This window comes from Toxotes jaculatrix, chromosome 22 (assembly GCF_017976425.1).
Source record: "Toxotes jaculatrix isolate fToxJac2 chromosome 22, fToxJac2.pri, whole genome shotgun sequence".
Classification (NCBI taxonomy): domain Eukaryota; kingdom Metazoa; phylum Chordata; class Actinopteri; family Toxotidae; genus Toxotes; species Toxotes jaculatrix.
The window spans coordinates 11,865,192-11,889,134 of record NC_054415.1 but is presented as its reverse complement, the minus strand read 5'-3'; the positions used below and the strand labels follow the sequence as shown (position 1 = coordinate 11,889,134).

Below are 23,943 nucleotides of genomic sequence, written 5' to 3'. Positions count from 1 at the left end.
AGAGAGGTTTATCCAAAGCCAGAATACAGAGAAAAAAAAAAACAAAACATACTGTATTTTCCAAGCAGTTTTCACCCTGAACACTTTCCTGCAAACAGCGCATACTGTATCTCCTTCACAGAGGCTCAGAGTGTGAATAGTGTAATCAGCATTTGTATAATCATCCCAGTTTGATTTTATTAAAGTCTCTCCTGTGAGCTGGTCCCACACTGCTTGATGTAATTAGAATCAGGTAATGATATGGGTTAGATGGAGAGCAATCATCGTATCACTTGTCTTTTTTTTCTGCAAATTGAGCTTTCACTTCCAAAGTAATGAAGACTACTCTAAATTATATGAGCAACAAAGTAAAATCGATAGGTTTTTATCATTATCATTACTAGCTGCAGAATGTCAGATTCTGATGATCAAATCTGGGTCTTCTCTTTGTGTGTCTGCGTTTAGCTGTAATTTCATTTTGTTTGAAAGCACTGGTGATCGTCAGGATCGAAAGTGCCTGATAATTTGAACAGTATGAAAACAAAACCGCCTTCCAGGCCGGTTCCACATTTGTCACAAAATTTTTCTGCTTGAGTTTACAAGACACAAAGTTATAGTGTAGTTATAGTGAAACTTGAACAGCTGTGAAGGGTTGAGTTTATAAGCAGTTTGATTTTTAATCTTCACGTTACATGTTCTCTTCATGGGGATATTAAGCTCAGCCTTATAGCTCCACCTAGTGTGGAGTGTCTGATGTGTAAGTCTCAAACGTTATGTTTGTTGTCTGTGTAATAAGAGTTTTGTGGCGCATGCTGTATATATGCATGGTATATAAATAAACTTAAAACCTGATGTTGAATGAATCATTTTATTCAAACATATACCTAAGACTGTATCAGCGGGGCAGCAGTGAACAGCTGGATGGACAGGAAGTGTGGAACATAAGCAGAAGACACAGCAACAAGACTCTGACACAAGCGAAAAAACACTGATGAAAAAAAAACTGAAATGATGAATTACACGGAATAAATTACAGAATGTCACATTAAGATTTGACTGAATTTCCTCACCTCAGTTCAACCGAAGCAAACCGAAGCTGTAATAACATCCCTTTGTGATTAAGATTGACTTAAATTAATTAATCGGACAGAAAGGGGAAACGTACAGAAGGAAACATGTCGCCATCTATTATATAATTAAACCACAAAGTATTAAAAAAAATTAAACTGGAAAATACATGTTTATGTTCAATTTAGTCCCATAATTATAAAGTTGTCTGTGAGTCACGTGTGTTCTTCACTGGCAAAAAGCAAAAATCTCACTTATTACAAAAAAATTGGAAGTTTTATAATAATAATAACAATATTTATATGGCTGTGTCATTTTTGGTCTCTTGGATCATATTTACATATTTGATGTCAACGGTTATTTCTTTAAAGACTGATTCACAGAGCTGCAGTGCAGTATTTACATTTACCGTACAAAACAGTTTGCCATAAGAAAACCACACCCAGCCAAAAAGTCACGATTTATCATATTTTCCACCCTGGAAAAGGATCAACATTTCAACCACAAAGTGTTCAGGTACAGTAGAAACAACTTTTATACACAGTAAATTCAAACCAGCACCAATGACTTTACAATACTGATACCAACACTGTAATGTCTGAGCCAAAAAAAAAAACTTTACTTGTTATTACAAAATGAATATTTTTGGAATATTTTCATGTAACTGTGATCTGATTCACAGTGACTTGGCAGCACTTCAGGAAGTTTTGTAGCCTTTGCCAATGAAAGCACATCATAACGCTAAAAAGCTTTACATCTGACTCAGTGTTACAGGGTTTTTCATTCATTTTCACTGTTAAAACTAGCAAAATTGGTTCTCAATATAAGCTGTAGAAATCCCTATACACTATACCAAACACCAGTTGGTCACACTGTACAGAAATGATATGAATACATGAGCTGTTTCTGTCTGACTTTTATATCTTCCAGAGGCTTTTCATTGATTTTTGACAGGTCACATGTGCTGCTCTTCTCTGTAAACTGGGAAAATCCTTTGATGTCAATTACTGTCTGAGTCCGTTAGTGTTTGACACCAGTTTGCCTCTTGTGTTCACCACATGAACCTCTGTGTGGCTGTGCTGTCGGGCCAGTGGAAAGTCTTAGTGATGAAGATGTAAATTGTGGCAGCGTTGATCGCCGTGTAGAGGAGGAACTCCACAATGAGTCTGGGAAGAGAGGGGAGAGGCATGTGCAGGCGGTACATCAGGTAGGGAACAATAAAGTACCTGAACTCCAGCAGCTTCTGGGGGACCGTGGTAGCCATGAGGCACGCCAGGAAAGCCAAACTCCAGAAGAGCGAGCGCGACTTGAAGGAGTCCAAAAAATTCCACCCAGCAAACACGTATGTTGGGACGAGGAGGAAGCGCACCAGCTCGTGCCTCTGGAAAAGCTTTTTCCACACGTAGAAGGGAAAATGGCGGTTATCTGCCAGGAGGTACCTGTGGACGAAGGTGAACTTCCACACCAGGAGCAAGGAGACACCGGTGATGAAGAGGAAGAACAAAGGCTGCTTTTTGAGAACCTGCAGGAAGCGGAGGACGCGGTGGTAACAAATCGACACGGGGACGGAGAAGAAGAGGGTGAAGGAGAAGAAGTAGAAGAGTTGAGGGAAGTTGAGGCAGGCCTCGTGACTCGTCCTGTCACCCACCACGATCCCATCATTCAGCACCATGAACCCCAGGAAACCAACGCCGACCACTGCATAAGGCCAAGCCACCATCAGCACCGCCTTCACGTGACCAGGTGACGTGAGGAACTCCAGTGTGAAAAGCATTATTTTCTTAGCTCCGCTGAATGACAGAGGAACTTGGGACGGAGGAAACTTCTCATCCCTCTTTTTTGTATGCTCCACCTTCCAGGCTTCATCCATTTTGGTGGCCACCAGAGTGCCTGCGCAGAAGGCCACCCAGATGATGTTGGTCTGGCGGAAGAGCACAGAGCAGACGCCAAGGACCGCCGAGGCCTTGTGGCAGCCGTAGAGCGTCATGAGGTAGGTGAAGAGGATGAAGAAAGTAGATCCGGCGTCGGTGTAGTAGAGGAAGTTAAAGAAATAAAGCACAGGGAAGGTGGATAGAGACAGCGCTGACAGGACCCGGCGTGAGGTTGTCCGTGTCTGGAAGAGAAGAAACATCAGAAAACAGGAAAATGACAAACAAGACCATTCACGCACGATAACCGTCCTCTGGTCTTACCTTCTCCCTGAGGTGCAGCTTGCAGATGAGCAGATAGAGCAGGTAAAGGTTGCCGCAGTTGAAGAGCAGGTTGATGAAGCGTAACATGGCCGTGGAACACACCACCTCACCCGTCAGGTCGGCGAGCCACACCACGGGCTTGATGACTCCCACAGAGATGAGGTAAAGGCCCGGGAGAGTGGTGATCATTGGGTCCCACTACACAAGGATAAGGACTGTGTTAAAGGGGCGCTACACCAATTTTACACATGAAGATAAGTTTGTCAAACGAATTATATGGGGTAGGGCTCTCCTTACCTACCCTACCTCTAGTATATATTGAAAATATGGTTATTAGATAAGTACAGTTTCCGGCATTAGTTGGAAAAGAGCTTTAAACATACAAAGAAAAACGCTATTATGATCCTTTACGCTCCACTTTCCCTACAATCTTGTGCCTGATTAAACCAGCCTGCATGGAAACCAAAACACTTTTAGACACATAACCCCCACTAATGTCATTCTATATATCCGACACGGAGATTAAGAGCTCTACAAGCTGCCTCGCCATGATAAATGACAAAAGCTCCGCTGTAAGCTAACCTTAATCCGCTAAACAATGACGGACTAGCTTCAGAGAGCCGCTTTACCTCGTTGAATTTTCCGTGGCAGTATTTCTGAGCTTGTGGGACATGGAAAATCTCGTCCATGTAAGGTTCTCTTTGCTCCCGAGTGATCCTGGAGAACAGGAGGCAGGATACCAAAAAGTTGGTGCTGCAGAGAGCAGTGAAGATGTAGCCTTCAAATTTCTCCATGTCTGATGATGAAACCCGGTGTAAAAGTAAAAGCAGTCCAAAGCTAGCTGTTATAATGTTGTGTAAACCGCATAACGACAAGCTTTTTGTCTGTTTAAATCACTGTACAGCCTCAGCTCAGAAGGAAACTGGCTGAAGTCTGTCCTGTATTCCTAAACGGAAGAGTTTTGATTTTTGACAGCTGGCGGTCCGCTTCGGAAACACGCTCGGCACGAATATCCTTTCATAACTATTAGTTCCTAGGTTGCGCTGTGTAGTTGAGCACGATACGTTTATCAAATAATAATTACTACAATTAACAATTTGATTTGTTTTAAAAGGAAATGCCTTAAAATGTCGTTTTTATCTTGTTGTGGATTTTTTTTCTCGAGAGGAAACTTCCTGTCGAGCGGTGTTACCGTGTTATGGTTCCCCCCGTGACAGACCTCACGTGAGGCGCGGTAGGAACTGTACATTCACTCTAATTTTCTGATATTTTATCACACGCTTTTTCAGCATGCACCAAACGCATGAGCTAGAGCTTTTCCCCGACCACAGCGTGACTCAAATGCTTTTCAAAGAGGTCAAAAATGCTGCAGAGTTGAGACAAAGTGCCGTGGAGGGTAAAATAAATGGGGCTTTGATCAACCCTACAATGGTAAGGTATTTCTTAAATAGCTTGCGCAACGATTTATTTTAACACTTATTAGTTTATATGTATATTTAATAACTAACATTTTCTTTCTGCATAAAAGACCCTGTCTGCTCATAATACTTCATTCAACCTACGTGTTTTCTTTTTTCTTTTGCAGCTGGTGAGTCCTTTCCAAGTGCTGGTAGCTGCCAATAAAGCTGTTCACTTACAGAAAATTGGAAAGATGAAGACTAGAAGTTTATACTCAGAGATTATCTTCAACCTGTCACCTACTAATAATGTAAGCAATGCAACCGAGACACTTGATTATTTAAGGGTCATCTTGTCGCATCATGTGGTTCTTTCAGCTCATTTTGTTTTTTGTATCAATTTATAGTTGTCTGTGTAGTCAAGAAGTACTAAGTCACTTCAAACAGAGGTTCAGGTCTGGTGTCTGTGCCCAGCAGGCCTGTTTAGTAATCCATTCATGGACAAATGTACATGTAAACACTGAAAATCACAATTGTATATTTTGTATGCTTTCCATAATACAGATCTCAGAGGCCTTCAAAAGGTTTGGGATCTCAGATGGTGATGATTCTGTAATGGTGGTCTTGGTCCACAACAAAGACGAGTCGCAGCATCTGGCAGACATCACAGCAAAGGTGGATGGACGGCAGGTTCCTGTGGAAGATCTTTCCTCGCTGTCAGACTCTGCGAAGATCAAAAAGGTTCCGCAGTCGATGCTTTAATTCATGTGACTCACTCCATACCATATGGACCAATACATGCATCTGTGTTTTTGATTAGACAGCTAGTCAAATATATTTAATCAATATACTGTATATCACACACACATATATATTGTTATTTCTCTCTCCGTGTGTTATTATTAACAATTTAATAGAAAATTTGAAATATGGTTTGCAAGTGAAAAGTTATTCAGAATTTCACTTTCATTTGAATAACTGACACCCATGTACAAAGGGGTTTAAAAGTCTGTGGCCTCAGGCTGTTGAGCCCCATGGTATTTGTTGATCTCATTGTTGCTCTTTTGAAGTTAGTGGATTTTTGATGCATTAAAAAAAAAAAAACTTAAATTTTTTCTCTCTTTTGCAGCTGTATAAAGTCACTCCAGAGGAGGAGAAGTGTGGAACTCTACTGGATGCAACTGTATGCAGAATGGCCACCAAGGATGTCATGTAGCAACAAGAAATAAAACCAGAACTTTTCTTATAGAACATTTGTTAATGTGTTTTTTTTTTAATAATGTTATTCCACCACACTGTAAAAGGCCAAACCTGAAAACTTTATTTTTCTTGTACTCAGTGTAAAGTTAAATCTGCATCAACTACAGAACTTGTCTTTATTACTTTTTATTTTATTTTTTATATTTCATGGTTAGACAGTGATACATGAGGACAAAGTCTGGGAGTTAGTTAGGGAGGATATGACACATCATTTAGCATCATCCTGAGTTCTTACAACTATTTTTCATGCTTCTCATTCCTTTAAAACTTCCATGTGACAGTTATTTTTCTTTCTGAAAACTGAAGAGAACTGAGATTTTTTTTTTTTTTTTTTTTTTTACAGAAGGGGTCAGTGATGTAAAGCCGCTCTCAAGCAGTGATGAATAATGAATGCAAAGTGTTCTGGGCCAAATATCAGCAAGGTCTCTAGAGGATTAATAAAAAAAAATACTTCCACATTCACAGCACTGACATGAAAGTATCAGAGTCAAGCCAAATTTCAGTCAAATCCCGTCAGGCTAAGAAGACAAGAATATTAAATGTGCTGGCTGTCTAACACATCTGGGTGCAGCTTTTGATAGAAGTGTACTCACTGCTTCTTTATTCCACTAAATCACCCTGAAGTTTAATGAACTCTAACATTCAAAAATGTAAAATATCAGAGTATTTTGCATACACTAATAAGATTGAGGTGTTTATTAAAAAAGACTTCCATTCATTAGAGAAAACCATCTACTGAAATGAAATGTGTATTGATTTTTTCTTGATTGCTGATTGTTTTATTGATTGTGGCACTTTAAATGCATTTTCTGAAGATTCAAATTATGGTTAATTAATAAACAAATAATATTTCATCATAATTAACATACACTCAGTACATCATACAGTTAGTCCTTTCTTTCCTGCCCAGTAGCCATACATTGGCACAAACTTGTCAGAATTAATTGCATACAGTAACACCCCAGATGTCTGTCAGTTGGGAAAGTTAGCGAGCTCGTCTTTTCCCACGTTCCCTCCGCTGAGTATGCACACAACGTTCTTCCCCTCCAGCTCGGGTATCTTGTTGTTAACAATGGCAGCGAAGGCAGCAGAGCCCGACGGCTCCACCACGAGTCCAGACCTGTAAAGAGTGGACACCGCCGCCTTGATCTCCTCATCGCTCACCAAGACGATTGCCTCCACGTAACGCTGGCACAGCTCATAGGGCAGCCGGCCTGGGATCCAAAGAACAACATTAGTGTCTGAGTGGACCAGAGAAAATCAGTTATTTCTAATGATGAAAACAAAGTCTCAGTTAATAAATTTGACCATAACATGTTTAGCATGGTACCTGCAAAAGGTGGTGCAAGACCTGAGGCGATGCTCTTAGCGTCCATGCCCACTGGTTTCTTCTCAATGAAGCTTTTGTACATGGTGCAGGCTGAGTTAAAACACACACACAAAAACACAACAAATCCAAAGTCAGTGACTCTGCTGATTCTGCTGAACATGATTCTTTCAATGGCTGCAGGTGAGTTTTTTACCCCCTTCCGGTTCCACCCCGTAGATCCTGGTCTTAGCGCAGCCTGACAGTTTGATGGCAGCAGCGACGCCAGCCAGCAGCCCCCCTCCACCACAACACACCACCACCACATCAGGCTCAGAATTCACCTCGAGCACCTCCATCCCGAGACTGGACGCACAGACACAGGTTTAAACAAATGATATCTTAATTGTGCATTTTAACCACTGGTACTTTTTAATCACAATGAAATTAGCTTTTTAAACTTATTTTCTAAGTCTTCATCATACACCTATGTAACGATAAACAACAACATGGTGTATCAATGCTTATATTAAAATATCACGACTTTTACTTTGTGAGCAATATCTGAAAGAAAACAGACACAAACACACCTTCCTGCTCTGTCACAACATGGTAGAAAACCATATTTACCCCCGAATTTATTTTATCTAATACATCATGATTGTGTTCTTGCAGATTAAAGTTTGTGTGACGAGTGTACCTGGCATGTCCTGCTATTAGATCCAAGTCATCATATGAGTGCAGGAATGTCATGTTGTCCTCCTGAATGCAGCGGTTCACCACATTCATCAGACTGGAGGTGGGAACTCGCTCCACCTCCACTCCGAAACTCTGAGGACGAGAAAAACAAATACATGAAGGAAGGAATACGACAGAAAATCTGATTTTAGGAATATAAACTGCTCCTTTTAAAGGTGCCAAATCTATTTTTGGAAGGCTTAGGGGTGAAATCTAGCACATGCTGACACATGTATAAATGCAATATCTGAGTTCCGGCCCTGACCTATTACTACTAGTGATCTGTCGTTTGGTTTATGTAAAAGAAGAATTAATTTGAGACTCTTTGTGTTTAATCTTGATGGTTGAGGCTTGTGTCTGTTTATCAGTTAGTCAGCAGATGACCTCTGACCTGTATGAGAATGGATCTGGACACTGGGGCAGTTTCAGGCATCACCACCTTGCCCCTTGACCCATAGTGTTTTGAGGCGTACGCAAACGACTTCCCATAGTTGCCTGCAGACATGGTGACAAAATGACCACCGCTGGGTCTTCTGGCAAACTGATTGGCCACTCCTCTGATCTTAAAGGACCCTGTCAAACAAAAACATGTGGACATGTCCACCAAAACAGCTCAGAACTGCAAGACATTGTGGCGTGAGATTCACATCATTGAATCAAAGTGGTTTCCTCCAACCAGTCCTCTGCATGTTTTCCAGTTTGATGTGGATGTTGCAGTTGATGTGGAGAGGCAGGGTGGTCTGGCACCAGGGGATCATGGGAGTGTTGATGACTCCCAGGGGGCTGCTCCTCACCGTCTCCCTGGCTTCTCTCAGCAGATCCAGGGTGACAGCATCTGCAGACACCTCACCCATCTGTGTCAGAAACACACACATATCAGGGATACATTTGCCTTTAAGCCATGCCCTGAACACTACCATAACCCTCATTAATCTCTTGTAAATTATTGTAAATAGTTCAGATATATAATTATTTAGCAATAATTTATGGAATTTAGCTGGCCTTTTCTAATAATAGACATGTGAGTCGCCCACGCATTCAAAGTCCAACCCTCTGATTTGTTAAGAAACGCTAATGAATGTTGAATTACAACGCCTTTTTTTTCTTATACAGAAGTCGTTAACTTAGCCAAAGGCATATGTTTAGTATGTTTTCCACTAACCTTAATTTTTTTTCGGGATTTTTCTTTTACTCTAAAAGAAAAAAAAACTCTGACAGCGCCGGGATGTTTACAGTGTTACAACACTTGCGGTTCCCATCACGGCCGTGGTTCCGGTTTCAGTTGTGTTTCTACACGGACGTTGTTATGAAACGGCACGCAACATGGCGGTACCTGTAAGTGGTAATGGGGTGCAGTTAGCTAACTTGCCATAGTTACGCAAGTAAAAATAGATATTTATTGAAAGGACTTTCATGTGAAAACATGGGTTTTGTAAGGCACGTCGTGTGCGCCATGTCCGGCGGTGTGGACAGCTCTGTCGCTGCTTTGTTACTGAAGAAAAGGGGTGAGAACACCTGACAGACACACACAGAAACACACCTGGAGTGAGTTGTTGACGTTAAAGGGTTAGATAAGGAATAAGAAACTCACATATTATTATTTTTTTAAACTGTCAACTGCAACACAGGTTCTCCTTCTGTTTCCAAACATAGTAAAATATCTTGTTTTTCATGTGAAGGCTTTAGGGTGACAGGGGTTTTTATGAAGAACTGGGACTCTCTGGATGAGAGAGGGGTGTGTACTACAGAGAAGGACTGTGAGGACGCCTACAGAGTGTGTCAGACCCTGGACATCCCATTCCATCAAGTGTCCTATGTCAAAGAGTACTGGCATGAAGTTTTCAGGTATCTGCCATAGTTACATTTTGACTCACCTTATTATTATTGTTGTTGTTGTTGTACATGTCACACCTTTCTTGCTCCATTTACAGTAATCTGTTGAAGGAGTATCAGAGGGGCAGGACACCAAACCCAGATATATTATGCAACAAGCACATCAAGTTCAACCATTTCCACAAGTATGCCATCAACACTCTGGGTATGTTGTCGTCACAGTGATCATGCACTGATTCTCTAACATTTGTTTAACTTGTTTATTTCATTTAACTAGAAAGCAGTGGGAAGAAGTGTGAAATAGGATGGTTTCCTACCACCAATTGTCAAACACAATCCAAAAGTCTTGTTAAATAAGACTTAATTAGGGTTGTGCTGCTGTTGATTCAGGTGCTGATGCCATGGCAACAGGCCACTACGCCAGGACGTCGCAAGAAGACGAAGAAGTTTTCCAGCAGAAGCACACAGCTCCGCCTACCACCCTCTTCAGAGATCGTTTTGACATCAGGAATCGTAAGTGTTTGACTCTTGTCCCCCAGTTGAGTCTTTGACATTCAAATTGTACCGCAGCTCCGGCTTTAAGGTCAGACCATCTAGCTGTCTCAATAATCTGTCTTCTGTCTTCCCTGTGCCAGCGGTGAGGTTGTACAAAGGAGCTGATCTCTTCAAAGACCAAACCTTCTTCCTCAGTCAGATCTCTCAGGAAGCCCTGCGACAAACCATGTTCCCACTCGCTGGACTCACCAAAGAGTTTGTCAGAAAGATTGCAGCTGAAGCAGGGCTTCATCATGTTGTCAAGAAGAAAGAGGTGCACACACTACAAATAATAAAATAATCACCAGGGAAGCGTGAATAGGATATGTTTTTCAATCACACTGTATGCTAACAAGTTGCATCTTGTGATTTATCTGAATGTGTTCGTGTTTTTTCAGAGCATGGGCATTTGCTTCATCGGAGAGAGAAACTTTGAAAACTTCATTTTGGAGGTGAGAAAATTGAAATTCATGTATTTGTTCCATATTCTAATTTGTCTTGTTTACTTAGTTTTTCAGTTTCCTTTTTTCAGTGTTTCTTCTGGTGTAGAAAAGAGCCTCTGGTCTCTGTTTGTTATCATTAATGAGAAGCCGTCATATGTAAACACATACATATAAACTTACATATACACATTTTTACTCCGTTTTCAGTATTTAGAGCCTAAACCAGGGAACTTGGTCTCCATTGAGGACGGGACAGTAATGGGAACACACAAAGGTATTGTTTGTAGTTCAGAGATTCTCAAATTGTGAACATCTCTGCTAAAGACTAGTTAAGTTCATATAAACAAACCAAGAATCCATGTTTTCTGCTTTACTTTCCACTCCATTTTTTCTGATTTGTCTGTTTCCATGCAGGCTGGTTCACTCTGACGCTGGGCCAGAGGGCGAGGATAGGAGGGCAGAGAGACGCCTGGTTTGTGGTGGACAAAGACATTTCAACAGGAGATGTGTTTGTGGTGAGAAAGTCCATCTCATTAGTCCCATAAGGACCTAGCAAAATGGGAGGCCACCTCACAGTGCTCTGTGTTTCATCTGTTAAACACCCTCTGAAACTTTCCTGTTCCTTACTTCCTTAAATCTCGTGTGAAACCTCAGGCTCCGACGACCAATCACCCAGCTCTTTTCCGGGACACGGTGCGGACGGACCGCTTCCACTGGCTCACGGTGGACCCGCCTCCTGAACTAGCCAGGACCCAGATGATGGAGTGTCACTTCCGCTTCATCCACCAGATGCCGCTCAGTGGGTTTGGAGTTGTCAGGGCCTGTAGACGGTGGTGCAGAGTAACATTAAGTACAATTACACAAGTACATATTTGGTACTTGTCATTAGTTGCAGTCCTGTATAAGATTAGCTTCACCTCAACCTATGATATCAGTAAAATGCTGCTGCGTGAATGAATGGTGATCATTTAGTGATACAATACATAATAATAATGTCTATATTATTCTTACATGCTTTTATTTTCAATACAGGACATTAACTTGTAATAAAGAATTTATTAGTAATTTTATTTAAGTAAAGGATCTGAATACTTTCTCCACCACGGCCAGTAGACTGAAAATGCAGGTAATACATTATTTACTGAATTTACTGAAAAAAGCTTTTTTGTGTTTTCCAGTTCCCTGCACAGTAACTCTGAACATGGACGGCTCTGTATGGATCTCGCTCCCACAGCCAGTCAGAGCTCTGACACCTGGACAGGTAACAGCTAACACACCTGTAATAGTGTAATGTGCATGTAGTTCCTTACTGAAGGGGGCTAAGTGCATGTGGATATTTTTCGTTATTTCTTATTGTATTTTCTTCCCCAGTTTGCTGTGCTCTACAAAGGGGACGAGTGTCTGGGCAGTGGGAAGATCATCCAGCTGGGGCCCAATGAACACACACTCCAGCGAGGCCGAGAACGGTTGACAGCCGCCGCGAAGCATAAGGAGCAGCCGACCCCCAAACCAGCCAGCTGAGATGAGCCCAGCCGTGGTGGGAACGCAGTCTGTCAGCTACATTAGGTAGATCAAACTTGTTCATGAAAAAAGGGCTTTCTGACCTAATGCCTCTCCTGGAGGCCATATTCGAGGTGCCTGTGAATGGTTGATGGTGTTTTTAAATGCTACATCTCAGCAGTATTGCAGACACAAACACATTGGCCACACATTTGTCTGATTACTGCTCAGATAAATCGTCCTCCTCCAAGCCAAAATGTGCTTTGGAGTAAAAACTGGAGCTAAAATAATAGAGTTTTAACCAAGTAACAGCTTCCCCATTAAAAAAATATATCAAGTTCCAATCCAATTATTCACTTTAATTCTAACATCACCATCATCACAGGACTGTCGTCAGACACAGTGTGTATGTTTCAGCTCTTCCTATACACAGGTTGCTATTATTTATACTCAGGTTATTGACCTTTGAGCTTCCACGATAGCAGCAGTTTACTGTTTTTTATTGACTGTGCATTACAAAGAACATATGCTCCTCAAAATAAGTTTACTTCAGGTGAAGAGATACTGTTGAATAATAATGGAATCAATCTCGTTTATGTATTTAAGAAGAAAATACTCTTTGCCGGATGTGTTTTCAAAAATAATTTCCATGCAAGAAATACTGAAGGATAATTGTCGTTATCCTGCTGCTACTTGGAGATTATCTGTGTCTGAGCAGATCTTCCTGTTATGACCTGGGGTGTGTGAAAACGTTTTAGAGGACAGTGGATGGTCTGAGTGCTTCAGGGTTCTGGTGGGATCTGATTGTCATTCTCTCGTTTATTTGAAATCGGATTCAGATTTCTCTTCCCTACGTTACGTCTTTTCCTACTGTCTCTCGTGTTCATGCTGCGTCTGTGCCAAAGATGCAAACCTCTGCATCTAATAACATTTTTTTAATATATGCGTTATGACATCTGACCTCCAGCTGTGTCGGGTTCTAGTTCTCGTGTTTGATGTTGACATTGGTGATCAGTGTTAGACTCTGCTTGGTTCTTTGAATCATCGTCACAAGAAGACCATTTGTGTTTTCTCCTCTAAGGGAAATTTTAAAATGATGGTAAATATAGGAGAAATTACTTCCTAAAAACATGTCAAGTTAACAAACAATGGCCACAGAATGTGATACCAAAAAATTAAAAAAAAAACATTTAAATTATTCTAAATTACTGAAAAAAAAAACAATGAAATTGTTAAACTTGTTATTACTCAGCTGTTTTACAATGCATATTGACTCCTTTTGAAATATAAAATTTCAAGTGCCTTTTCACGGGTGGCGTTGTTGTTGTGGAACATGAATTCTTCCTAAACTACAAACTGTAAATACCTGAACATTTGGGAACGATTTAATAAATCTAATAAGTGGTTACTTGTTTTCATTCGGATGTATACCTACTTAAAGAAGAATTACGGCAGTGAGCAGAAAAGCATCTCAGGATCCACAACACGTCAGACCTTGAGGTGGATGGACTACAACAGCAGAAGACCACGTCTGGTTCCAGTCCTGTCAGCCAAAGAAGACAAATCTGAGCCTGCGGTGGACACAGAGTCACCAAACCTGAACAGATGAAGACTGAAAAAACGCAATGTGGTCTGATAAATCTGGATTTCTACTGAAGCTGCAGATGGTCAGAATTTGGCATCAACAGCATGAATCCATGGACCTGACCCGCCTTGTGTCAACAGTCCAGGCTGGTGGTGGTGTTATAGTGTGGGAAAGGAGTCATGGTTTGAGAGCTGCAGCCTGTCTAAGTGTTGTTACTGAGCATGTTCAACTCTTCATGGCCACAGTTTACCATCTTCTGAAGGCTACTCCCAGCAGGATAATGCTCCATGTCACAGAGCAAAAGTTTTCTCAAACATGACAGAGAGTTCAGTGAACTTCAGTGGCCTCCTCAGTCACCAGATCTGAGTCCAGTAGAAAACCTTTGGGATGAGGTTGAACAGGAGATCGGCAGCATCAATGTGCAGCTGATATAAATCTGCAGAAATGGTGTTGGGCAACATGGAGCAGCAGGTTTCCAACATCTTGTGGAATCAGTGCCACAAAGAACTGAGGCTCTTTTGAGAGCAAATGGAGAAACTTCCCAGTATTAGTGTGGTGTTCCTAATAAATGACTATATCATGAAAAACACATCATGTGGCAGGTGTGTAGTTGTTCTACAGTTATTGATCCACAGGGGGGCGCTGTAATATAAGCTTCATGTCCAGGGTGAACCTGCTATCCTCCAGTCGGCATTCTTTTGCACAAACAACATGATATATTTTAATAAATCCTGATGACAGTCACGACATAGCCTGATGAAACAAATTTGATTCTATCATATCTGTTTTCCCGGAAGAGAGAAGAATTTTGGTAAACAGTTTTTAGAAAGGCTTCCCTGTTTTGCCAAATTTGTCAGCTTAAAACATTTTTGTTTTTGTTTTTTTATTGTTTGTGGAGAAAAAAAAACAAATAGCGGAATACAGAGAACTTTAAAGGCTCAAACAGCACTACTAAAGTTTTTTGGATAAACTTTAATTCTTTAAAGTGAAAATAAAAAACTCCAGAAACAAGATGAAGAAGAGAGAGAGAGAGAGAAAAAAAACTATTGAACGTGTAATAAAAGGTTATCTTATTATTTCTACTATTAGTTTTTAAGCTTACCTTTAAGAAACCATGTTCATTTTCTGAGAAATAACTTATTTTCCTATTAATTATTACTGTGTAATGATCATTCCAAAATCTCACCATGATGTTCAGTCATATATAGATTAACGAAAGTAATAACTGACTGATAACTTGGTTTATAAAGTGCTACAACTTCATCCGTATGTTTCCCTGAAAACAGTTATTGTAATGATGCTATGAGTTTTAAACTTTTCACCTTTTTAATCACATTCACAAAAGAGAAGCAGCTGATTTAAGTCGAGTGATTCAGGAGGACGGAAAAAAAATCAGCATCATTTTCTAAAATTGTTGACTTGAATTCTTAGTTCAGTTACTTTTAATTTCTTTTTTTATGTCTTTTTAATATACAAGAGTTGAGGAGGGAGCCACACTCAAACGGGCATTAGGAATTTTACACAACTCTCACCACATTGTAATAACAATGCACTTGCGCGCATTGGTCACCCGGTCAGGGCCACTTCCTAAATCTCCATGAGAAAAAAAAAAAGGCCCCCCTCCGTGAAAGCGTCCCGAAGGGGGAACACAGCAGGTTTATGGTAATAAGCCTCTGAGGAGGAGAGGAGAAGGAGGAGGAGGAGGCGGAGGCGAGCCACGGAGCCATTTTGTACTCATTTTAAACTCAGTGTGGGTTAACGCAGACGCTGCGCGCCGTGGATACACTGATACTATGGATACCAAGAGTCTTTTTCCACGTTAAAAGTTCACAATGAGGGATAAAAGTAAAACGCGGTGTTGGGAGAGGGAGAGTTAATGCTTTTGTGGAGGAGTTTCGTTGAAGTTGAATGGGATTTGGCACGTTTACAAGCATGGAGTTACCGATGTATTGGATTTGGGTTTGTGTCCTGTTCAACGTGCCGCTTGCGGGATGTTTGGAGATGCACCTTTCGGAGACTTTACAGCCCGGGACCCTTTTGGCAAACCTGTCCCTCGGCCCTGGATGGACTTATAATATTGACAGGACTTTATCCCCCAAATTCATCCAGGGCTTTTTCCAAGTTGAGAGGCACGACGGAGTTATCCGTCTGTCCCACAGAGTTCACTGCGCGCACACGCCGAGGAACCCAGCGCCTGTTTATTTCAGAACAGGTTCCTCAACATCTGGGGACGTTATTCTGACACAGTTTAATGTGTTTGTCCACGGCCAGGACTGTTTTATTAAATACAAGAGAAAGAAAGCACCGGGTAAGCCAGACATTCACATTAAACACCTTTCAGAACTGGAGGCAACTTCCTGCTTACCCGCAGGTAAATTGCTGTTGAATGTAACAGAACTTTTGCCTGCCTCTGCGCGGAACTTCGCCTTATTGGACACTCAGTGTGTTGGAAAAGACTTAGATGCAGAGTTCAGGCATGGGGGTTTGTTCCTAGCCAATGACTTATGCCTTAAGCACAGGGGACAGCCCGGAGTGAACTTGCACTGCGCGTTGCACAGCTCTCCAGGTGGCCGACTCTCTGTGCGGCTGAGTTTGACGCTTGTAAAAGTGTCTAAACCACATGGGTCTTTGTCAGAAACCGTCCAGAAAAAGTCTGGCAAAATGATCCGCAGGGGGAAGAGGCAGGTAAACGCGTCCCCCCATTTCCAGCTTCCCAACTATCAGGTGTCCGTCCCCGAGAATGAGCCTGCGGGAACGCGGGTTATCACCCTGAAAGCCACTGACCCGGATGATGGAGAGGCAGGGAGGCTGGAGTACAGCATGGAATCCTTGTTTGACAGCAGGTCCAGTGACTTTTTCAGCATCGATTCTCAGACAGGGAGCATAACAACCGTCCAGTCATTAGACAGAGAAGTCAAAGACACCCATGTTTTCAAAGTCACTGTGACTGACAATGGCACCCCGAAAAGATCTGCCATTTCTTACCTCACTGTCACTGTGAGTGACACTAATGATCACAGCCCAGTGTTTGAGCAAACTGAATACCGTGTTAGCATCCGGGAGAATGTGGAAGTGGGCTTTGAGGTGATGACAATCAGGGCCACTGATGGGGACGCTCCCTCCAACGCCAACATGATTTATAAAATTGTGAACGGCGATGGAGTTAACTCTGTGTTTGAAATCGACCCCCGGAACGGACTGGTGAGGATCAGAGAGCGGCCTGACAGGGAGACCCGGGCACAGTACCAGCTGATCGTCGAGGCCAACGACCAGGGCAAAGACCCAGGTCCCCGCAGTGCCACCGCCACTGTCCACATCTCGGTGGAGGATGAGAATGACAACTACCCACAGTTCAGTGAAAAGAGGTATGTTGTGCAGGTCCCGGAGAATGTGGCAGTCAACACCAAAGTCATCCAGGTGGAGGCTACAGACAAAGATGAAGGGAACAATGCCAAAGTCCATTACAGCATCATCAGTGGGAACGTTAAAGGACAGTTCTACATTCACTCCCCCACAGGTGTGATCGATGTCATCAATCCTCTGGACTATGAGATGATTCGGGAGTATAATTTGCGGATTAAAGCTCAGGACGGTGGCAGGCCTCCACTGATAAATGGCACAGGGATGGTGGTGGTGCAGGTGGTGGATGTGAACGACAATGCCCCTATGTTTGTCAGCACACCTTTCCAGGCTACTGTGTTGGAAAATGTGGCCATCGGTTACTCTGTGATCCACATTCAAGCTATTGATGGTGATTCGGGAGAAAATGCTCGTTTGGAATATCGGCTTACTGACACCACACCTGGTTTTCCATTCACCATCAACAACAGCACAGGCTGGATTACTGTGAGTGATGAGCTTGACAGAGAGACCACTGACTTCTATACCTTTGGCGTGGAGGCGAGAGATCATGGGATACCTGTGATGTCCTCCTCCGCCAGCGTCAGCATCACGGTGCTTGATGTGAATGACAATGTTCCCACGTTTACAGAGAAAGTCTACTCGCTGAAAATCAATGAAGATGCTGTGGTAGGGACCAGTGTGCTGACTGTGACAGCTGTGGACAGGGATGTCAACAGTGTAGTGACCTATCAGATCTCCAGTGGAAACACCAGGAACCGCTTTGCCATCACTAGCCAGAGTGGCGGCGGTCTCATCACCTTAGCCCTCCCCCTGGACTACAAGCAGGAACGCCAGTATGTCCTGACAGTCACTGCGAGTGATGGAACGCGCTATGACACAGCCCAGGTGTTCATCAACGTGACGGATGCCAACACACATCGACCTGTCTTCCAAAGCGCCAACTATCAGGTGATGCTCAGTGAGGAAAAACCAGTGGGCTCCACTGTGGTGGTGATCAGTGCAACAGACGAGGACACAGGGGAAAATGCCCGCATCACATACGTGATGGAAGACAATGTTCCTCAGTTCAAAATTGACCCGGACACTGGTGCCATCACAACACAAGTGGAGATCGACTATGAAGACCAGGCCTCTTACACATTAGCCATAATTGCCAGAGACAATGGCATCCCTCAGAAATCTGACACCACCTATGTGGAGATCATCATCCTTGATGCTAATGATAATGCTCCTCAGTTCCTCAGAGATATGTACCAGGGGACTGTATTTGAAGATGCGCCTGTCTACACCAGTGTTCTCCAGATCTCTGCTTCAGACAGAGACTCTGGATCGAACGGCAGGCTGAGCTACACATTTCAGGGTGGTGATGATGGAGAGGGGGATTTTTTCATAGAGCCTTACTCTGGTATCATCAGAACTGCTCGCAAACTGGACCGGGAGAACGTTCCTGTGTATAATCTTAAAGCCTATGCTGTAGATAAGGGAGTTCCACCGCTGAAAGCAGCTGTTTCCATTCATGTCGTTGTGCAAGACATAAATGACAATGCTCCAGTGTTTGAGAAGGATGAGCTTTTTATTGATGTGAAGGAGAACAGCCCCGTTGGGTCTGTCATAGCCCGGATCACTGCTTCTGATCCTGATGAGGGAACCAACGCTCAGATCATGTATCAGATCGTAGAAGGAAATATCCCTGAAGTTTTCCAGCTGGACATTTTTAACGGTGACCTGTGTGCACTCATAGATCTGGATTATGAGACTAAAACAGAGTATGTCATGGTGGTCCAGGCCACCTCAGCACCACTAGTAAGCAGGGCTACTGTTCACATCCGCCTGGTAGACATGAATGACAATGTACCTGTGCTGCAGAACTTTGAGATTATTTTCAACAACTATGTCACCAACAAGTCTAACAGTTTTCCTTCAGGAATAATAGGAAGGGTACCAGCTCATGACCCGGATGTATCGGATAAGCTACGTTACAAGTTTGAGTCTGGAAATGAGCTCCGTCTGCTGCTGTTGAATGAGGACACTGGAGATCTGAGGTTGAGCAGGGACCTGGACAATGACAGGCCCCTGGAAGCCCCCATGACTATTTCCGTCTCAGGTAAAGAATTCCCTTCTCTTCTTCTATCATCCTATTTACAAGCAATTTCTTTTTCTTTGAAGAAATTCTTGCTTTTTCATGTCACTTACGTGTGTCAACACATGCAAACAAAGTCATAAATTGTGTTAAAGATGGAAATTTGAGTCAGTGTAGAATATACTGTTGAATAGACACAGAGGGCAGGTTTCAGTTGCGGTGTTGACTTAATGTTCAGTGAGTGTTTGCTGCAGGCTCTATGCAGGATCCGGTTGTACAGCTTTTGTGCCATTTGGGTGATAAATGCATTGTGTGCAAGTGGTTGGTTGGGGTAATAAAAAGGTGCTATTAGCAGGGTGCCCTCATAACTGAGCCGCTTTGTAGTTGCAAATATGTGGGTTTCTGTCACAAGTAGGAACTCACACATGCTTATAGTGCAAGCTTATCCCCCACTGTACTCTTTGAAGAGGCAGAAGATTTTTAGCCTTCTGTAGGTGTACTGCAGGGAGGTTGATGAACATCTTGTGGCAAGATGTCTCACAGGATTTCACCATAGTAGCTTTTCTTGCTTTACAAAGTTAGTTTTTTTTTACAAGCTTTTCTCACTTGGAACTACCCCAGTTTTGAATGAAAGAGACGTTTTAGAATGCAGGATTTTGTTTTGGAGAGGTTTCTATAACAAGGGTTTGGATTGTAAGGCTTGTACGTTCATGCTACAAGGTCATGCACAAAGAATTTGCGTTAGTTGCTTTTTTTTCCACTACTGAAGCATACTTTGTTCTTTTAAGTTAAAGATTAGACAAATGCAAACACTTGGACATTCACACCTAAACTGGCAAGGTATCGACTGCAGTACAGGCAAGCGTGCACACACACACACTTTGCAAGAAAGCACTGTGGCTTTAATCAGGCAGTTGGACAGGCAGGATAAATCCAATACCCTGACAAAATAACTACCCTGTCACCTATTGACATCTGGTTGCCCAACTTTTTTTTCTTTCCTTTCTCCCTCTTCCTCTGTCTGTGTTGGTTGATGTCAAAAAGCCCAACACAGCTAGCTCTCTTCAGCTCTCCCTTTCTCTGTGTCACCCTGACAGTAGGAATACAAATGAACTGCTATAGACCAGGCTGCACCAGGGCTAACCCACAAGTCTAATCAAGTTTGCAGTTATTTTAAGGCTTTGGATCATTACGATGCCTCTATCTATCTATCTATCTATATATATATATATATATATATGTATGTATGTATATGTATGTATATATATATATATGCTGGATTCAAACCTGCATTGTCATGAGTTAATGCTACACACCGTGGTTCATGAGGCAGTGGAAGGCTTTCACCAGATGCCTCCCCTTTTTCCACAAACAGTGTTTTTGCTGAAGGACTTGTGTCTTGTCTTTGTTTCGGACAAGGCTGTTCTTTTCTAAATGCTTTATGGCCGTTACAGATGACCTGCAGAGCATCTGAGGAGGCAGTGACGGACCACAAAAGTTACTGGCCTTATAGCCCTCATTCATTGCCTCTGCATTCATGTTTGTCAATAACTGCTGACAGCATTTGCAGTATCCCTGACAACAGTGACCTCATGATGGTCCCAGAGGGGGGTGGACCTCTTCATTAGTTGTAGCCATGTTCACACACACACACACACACACATAATATATGTAAGCACGTGTTCATGCACAGTTGAACAAATGCACACTTACATTGATGACCAACCCCCCCCCCCCCTTCTTTTCCTGTTGGCTCACCCTAATGTCAAGTGTTAGGTAACCATTACAGCTGATGTCTTGACCTTTTAACCTCAGGCTCTTGGGAGAGGAAAGCCTGGGGGGATTGGTAAGCTAACTGCACCCTTAACAAGCACTAAGAGACAAGGCTCTAGTTGTGCCTCTGTTTCTCTCTAATTTAATCACTCCCTGCTTCTCTGGACTCCTTTATTCTCTTTTAGAATATTTAGTTTTATTGCATGGTTATTGTTTTGACCTTTTCTAAGGTTCAAAATTATACCAGGAAGCTGTCCACCTGGGGTTTAGTGTAAGGTGTGGTTTTACAGCTATTGATCTCAGATTTGTGCCTTGATATGTCTAATTCCTTAGTGGAACCAAGTGGATTCGAGGTATGAATTTACATTTGCTCATAGGATATTAATATTGTATAGCTGCTGACCACAGCTGCTTGTTTGACAGCCCATCATGCTGCTGTTGGTGTTGGTGCTTTATCTATTAGCTTCTTCTCACATCTCCTGTGTTTGTTTTGACTTGGTTCCAACTACTTGGACCCATGAGGACCTCTGGTCTGATGCGAACTCACTGGTTTTTCCTGTTTGATGGGCCAACACTGTCCTTATCAGCTCATTATGTCTCCTCACATGACCATCGACATCCTTATGTTCATGAGTGATGAGATTGATCAGTGCACATTAGCTCCATCTCTCCCCATTAACCCTGATTATTATGCCCAATCAATGGAACAAAAGTCCATTGATTGATGTTGATTTGTCGTGTTTGGAGAGGGTCCACAGTAAACTAGAGGTGAAGAGGTTGCCATCTGTCACGAAGAAATGACACATTTTTTTATTTTCTCTTCCGTGATAATCAAAGTTCATCTTTGAATCTGTGCACTTCTTGCGCAGGTGCTTTTATTCTAGAGAGCAGAAGGCCTGAGAATGTTTCTCAAGCCCTCTGCTGAAACACAAGAATACCCTGATAACTCTCCTGAGACACACTCGCTTAACACACTCAGCTAGCCACAACACTGTTCTATCTGTCCTCAGTCTCTCTCCCTCTCCGCTCGTGTGTATGTGTGTGTGAGACGGCAGCTCGGTGGTTCGATAGCTAAGAGCTATGTGTTCTCACTGTAAAAGCTTATCTGAGCTTGTTAAATTTCAGTGAAAACCTTTGGAGTTTTCAGTCTGTTGTCTCAAAGATGAGTATCTGTCAGTTTCTTCTGACTGCTTTGAGTCAGAGGGGTACAGTATTTCAGTGCAATACACCTACATCCCTCCTGTCTTTGAATACTTTATTTTCTTATCTGACCTACTTCGACAGGTGTAGTTAACTTCTCCTGTGTTACTGAGCCATAGCCAGTCAGTGCCAGATTGTGAGTTCTCGCAAATCAAAGTAAAAGTAAGTAAGTAGACTCTCAAACCTGCCATCTAAAGTAAAAATTGACCATCATTTGAATAGTTTATGTTGTTAATAAGCCTTGGCTTGGCCGATTTCTAGAAGCAAATAAAAAAGGAGCAGTGTGTTACATGTGACACGGGGAAGATTGTTGCATTAACCAGATTAGGCGCCATCAGAGTAAAGGACTCAAACATGAATAGGGACAGGGTCTGTGACAACCTGTCTCCCTCTGAGTTCGCACTCAGAGGGAGACAGGTCATAATCGCTTATGGCTCTCTTCGCTCATGTATCTTTCAGGGCCTTGCTACTAGCACAGGCGGCCATTTAGCTACCACATTCAAGCTGTTTTCTGCTTCCTGATATGCAAAAGGAATCACATAATGTGCACGTGATTGTTTTAATGAGGAAACATCTACCTGATAGGTGGGGTTCACACAGCAAATGTTTGCTTGCTTGCACGAACTGGCTGTAGGTGGAGTTGTGCTGTATCAGTCAGTGGATGCAGCATAGCAGATTGTTACTTAAACGATTAGGAATGATTGATGCAAAATCGTCTTTTTCCACCCTGGCTCTGATCTTTTTCCTTACCCTGGGTAAGCGGGACGGCATGCTGCTGCACGTACTCATACACATAGCCCCCCCACCCCACCCCACCCCCTCCTTTCTCCCTTTCTTCCCCCTCTTTTCCCCCATGGGGTTTTTGCTGAGCTTCCTTGCCTTTGCTTTGGCTCTTAATCCCGTTCGAGGAGTTGCATAGCTCAGCTTTTCAACATTTCTGTTCTCATCCGACCCCCAAAACACACTTTCTCTGCTTTCTCTTTCTCTGTACTCCCTCTCCCATTATACATAATTAGATTTCTACCGTGACACAAGAACTTTAGCTTTGTGCTTATTTGAAATCCAGGCCGAGATAAAATGCAGTCTGCTGATGTACTCGTTGAACTTCGACAGACAGAACACTTAATAACATTCCTGCAAAATCCACATCTTTATCATTTATAAGGAAAGAAGAGTGTGATTGTCCCTTCATTATGAGAAACAGTTAAAGTTGTGCAACACAGTGTAGAGCGTCAGGCGTGGTGTGTTGTTCTCTCTATGAATTTTGTGATTTTTTTATTCATGCTCTTGAGCCACATCTTAATGTGATCCGGCAAGAAATCTTCCTCTGGTCTGTCTTCATTCCTTGTCCTTGGCATTCTTATGGTTTCAAAGCATTATTTGGCCCTGAAATATTGCGTCACACGCGTTGCGGAGGACACAAGAACGCGTGTTGGGAAAGACAAATTACTCCCTGTGTAAGTCATGGGACAAACCCGTTCCTGGCAGCCTTCTGTTCCTGCTTTCCCATCTTTTTCCAAGTAGCTGCCATATGTCCCGACAGGAGAAACGTGACTCCTCGCTGGAGTGCAGGTGTGGCGGCGATGAGCAGGCACAGACAGTGATGCCATGTGACCTCTCACCTGTGAGATCAAAGCAGGACATGGGGTTTTACACACACACACTCAGTGGTGAGAAATGACCCTGTGCTCT

At 42.6% G+C, this 23,943-nt stretch overlaps 5 protein-coding genes across 11 annotated transcripts in view; 3 read left to right on the top strand and 2 right to left on the bottom strand.

Moving 5' to 3' along the window:
* Window positions 1–833: 833 nt before the first annotated feature.
* Window positions 834–4,198, bottom strand: alg10 (ALG10 alpha-1,2-mannosyltransferase). The gene is made up of 3 exons (XM_041030684.1): window positions 3,869–4,198; window positions 3,240–3,437; window positions 834–3,160 (listed from the first exon to the last, which is right to left on the bottom strand). The coding sequence occupies exons 1-3, from the start codon at window positions 4,031–4,033 to the stop codon at window positions 2,099–2,101; spliced, it is 1,425 nt and encodes a 474-aa protein (XP_040886618.1). The 5' UTR covers window positions 4,034–4,198; the 3' UTR covers window positions 834–2,098.
* A 248-nt stretch (window positions 4,199–4,446) lies between these two features.
* On the top strand, window positions 4,447–5,884 carry tprkb (Tp53rk binding protein). The gene is made up of 4 exons (XM_041030509.1): window positions 4,447–4,670; window positions 4,825–4,947; window positions 5,201–5,377; window positions 5,766–5,884. Exons 1-4 carry the CDS (start codon window positions 4,530–4,532, stop codon window positions 5,850–5,852), a joined length of 528 nt encoding a protein of 175 aa, XP_040886443.1. The 5' UTR covers window positions 4,447–4,529; the 3' UTR covers window positions 5,853–5,884.
* Window positions 5,885–6,152: 268 nt separating this feature from the next.
* Window positions 6,153–9,171, bottom strand: srr (serine racemase). Its single transcript, XM_041030510.1, has 7 exons — window positions 9,103–9,171; window positions 8,617–8,794; window positions 8,332–8,513; window positions 7,903–8,033; window positions 7,420–7,568; window positions 7,227–7,316; window positions 6,153–7,110 (listed from the first exon to the last, which is right to left on the bottom strand). The coding sequence occupies exons 2-7, from the start codon at window positions 8,792–8,794 to the stop codon at window positions 6,869–6,871; spliced, it is 972 nt and encodes a 323-aa protein (XP_040886444.1). The 5' UTR covers window positions 9,103–9,171; the 3' UTR covers window positions 6,153–6,868.
* An 82-nt stretch (window positions 9,172–9,253) lies between these two features.
* On the top strand, window positions 9,254–14,432 carry trmu (tRNA 5-methylaminomethyl-2-thiouridylate methyltransferase). 2 transcript variants are annotated; one of them, XM_041030508.1, is made up of 12 exons: window positions 9,254–9,445; window positions 9,620–9,785; window positions 9,872–9,978; window positions 10,164–10,286; window positions 10,409–10,581; window positions 10,706–10,759; window positions 10,958–11,024; window positions 11,165–11,265; window positions 11,405–11,549; window positions 11,929–12,011; window positions 12,122–12,316; window positions 13,692–14,432. In XM_041030508.1, exons 1-11 carry the CDS (start codon window positions 9,364–9,366, stop codon window positions 12,269–12,271), a joined length of 1,251 nt encoding a protein of 416 aa, XP_040886442.1. In that variant the 5' UTR covers window positions 9,254–9,363; the 3' UTR covers window positions 12,272–12,316; window positions 13,692–14,432. The 2 variants fall into 2 exon arrangements, with proteins under 2 accessions (XP_040886442.1, XP_040886441.1); XM_041030507.1 differs by lacking the exon at window positions 13,692–14,432 and having other exon boundaries at window positions 12,122–13,676.
* A 1,168-nt stretch (window positions 14,433–15,600) lies between these two features.
* celsr1a (cadherin EGF LAG seven-pass G-type receptor 1a) overlaps window positions 15,601–23,943 on the top strand; it is a 77,066-nt gene continuing 68,723 nt past the window's right edge. For all 6 annotated transcript variants that reach the window (XM_041030119.1, XM_041030118.1, XM_041030115.1 and 3 more), the window contains exon 1: window positions 15,601–19,302. In XM_041030119.1, the coding sequence (XP_040886053.1) occupies window positions 15,744–19,302 (3,559 nt within the window). In that variant the 5' untranslated portion in view covers window positions 15,601–15,743. The remainder of the gene's footprint in view (window positions 19,303–23,943) is intronic.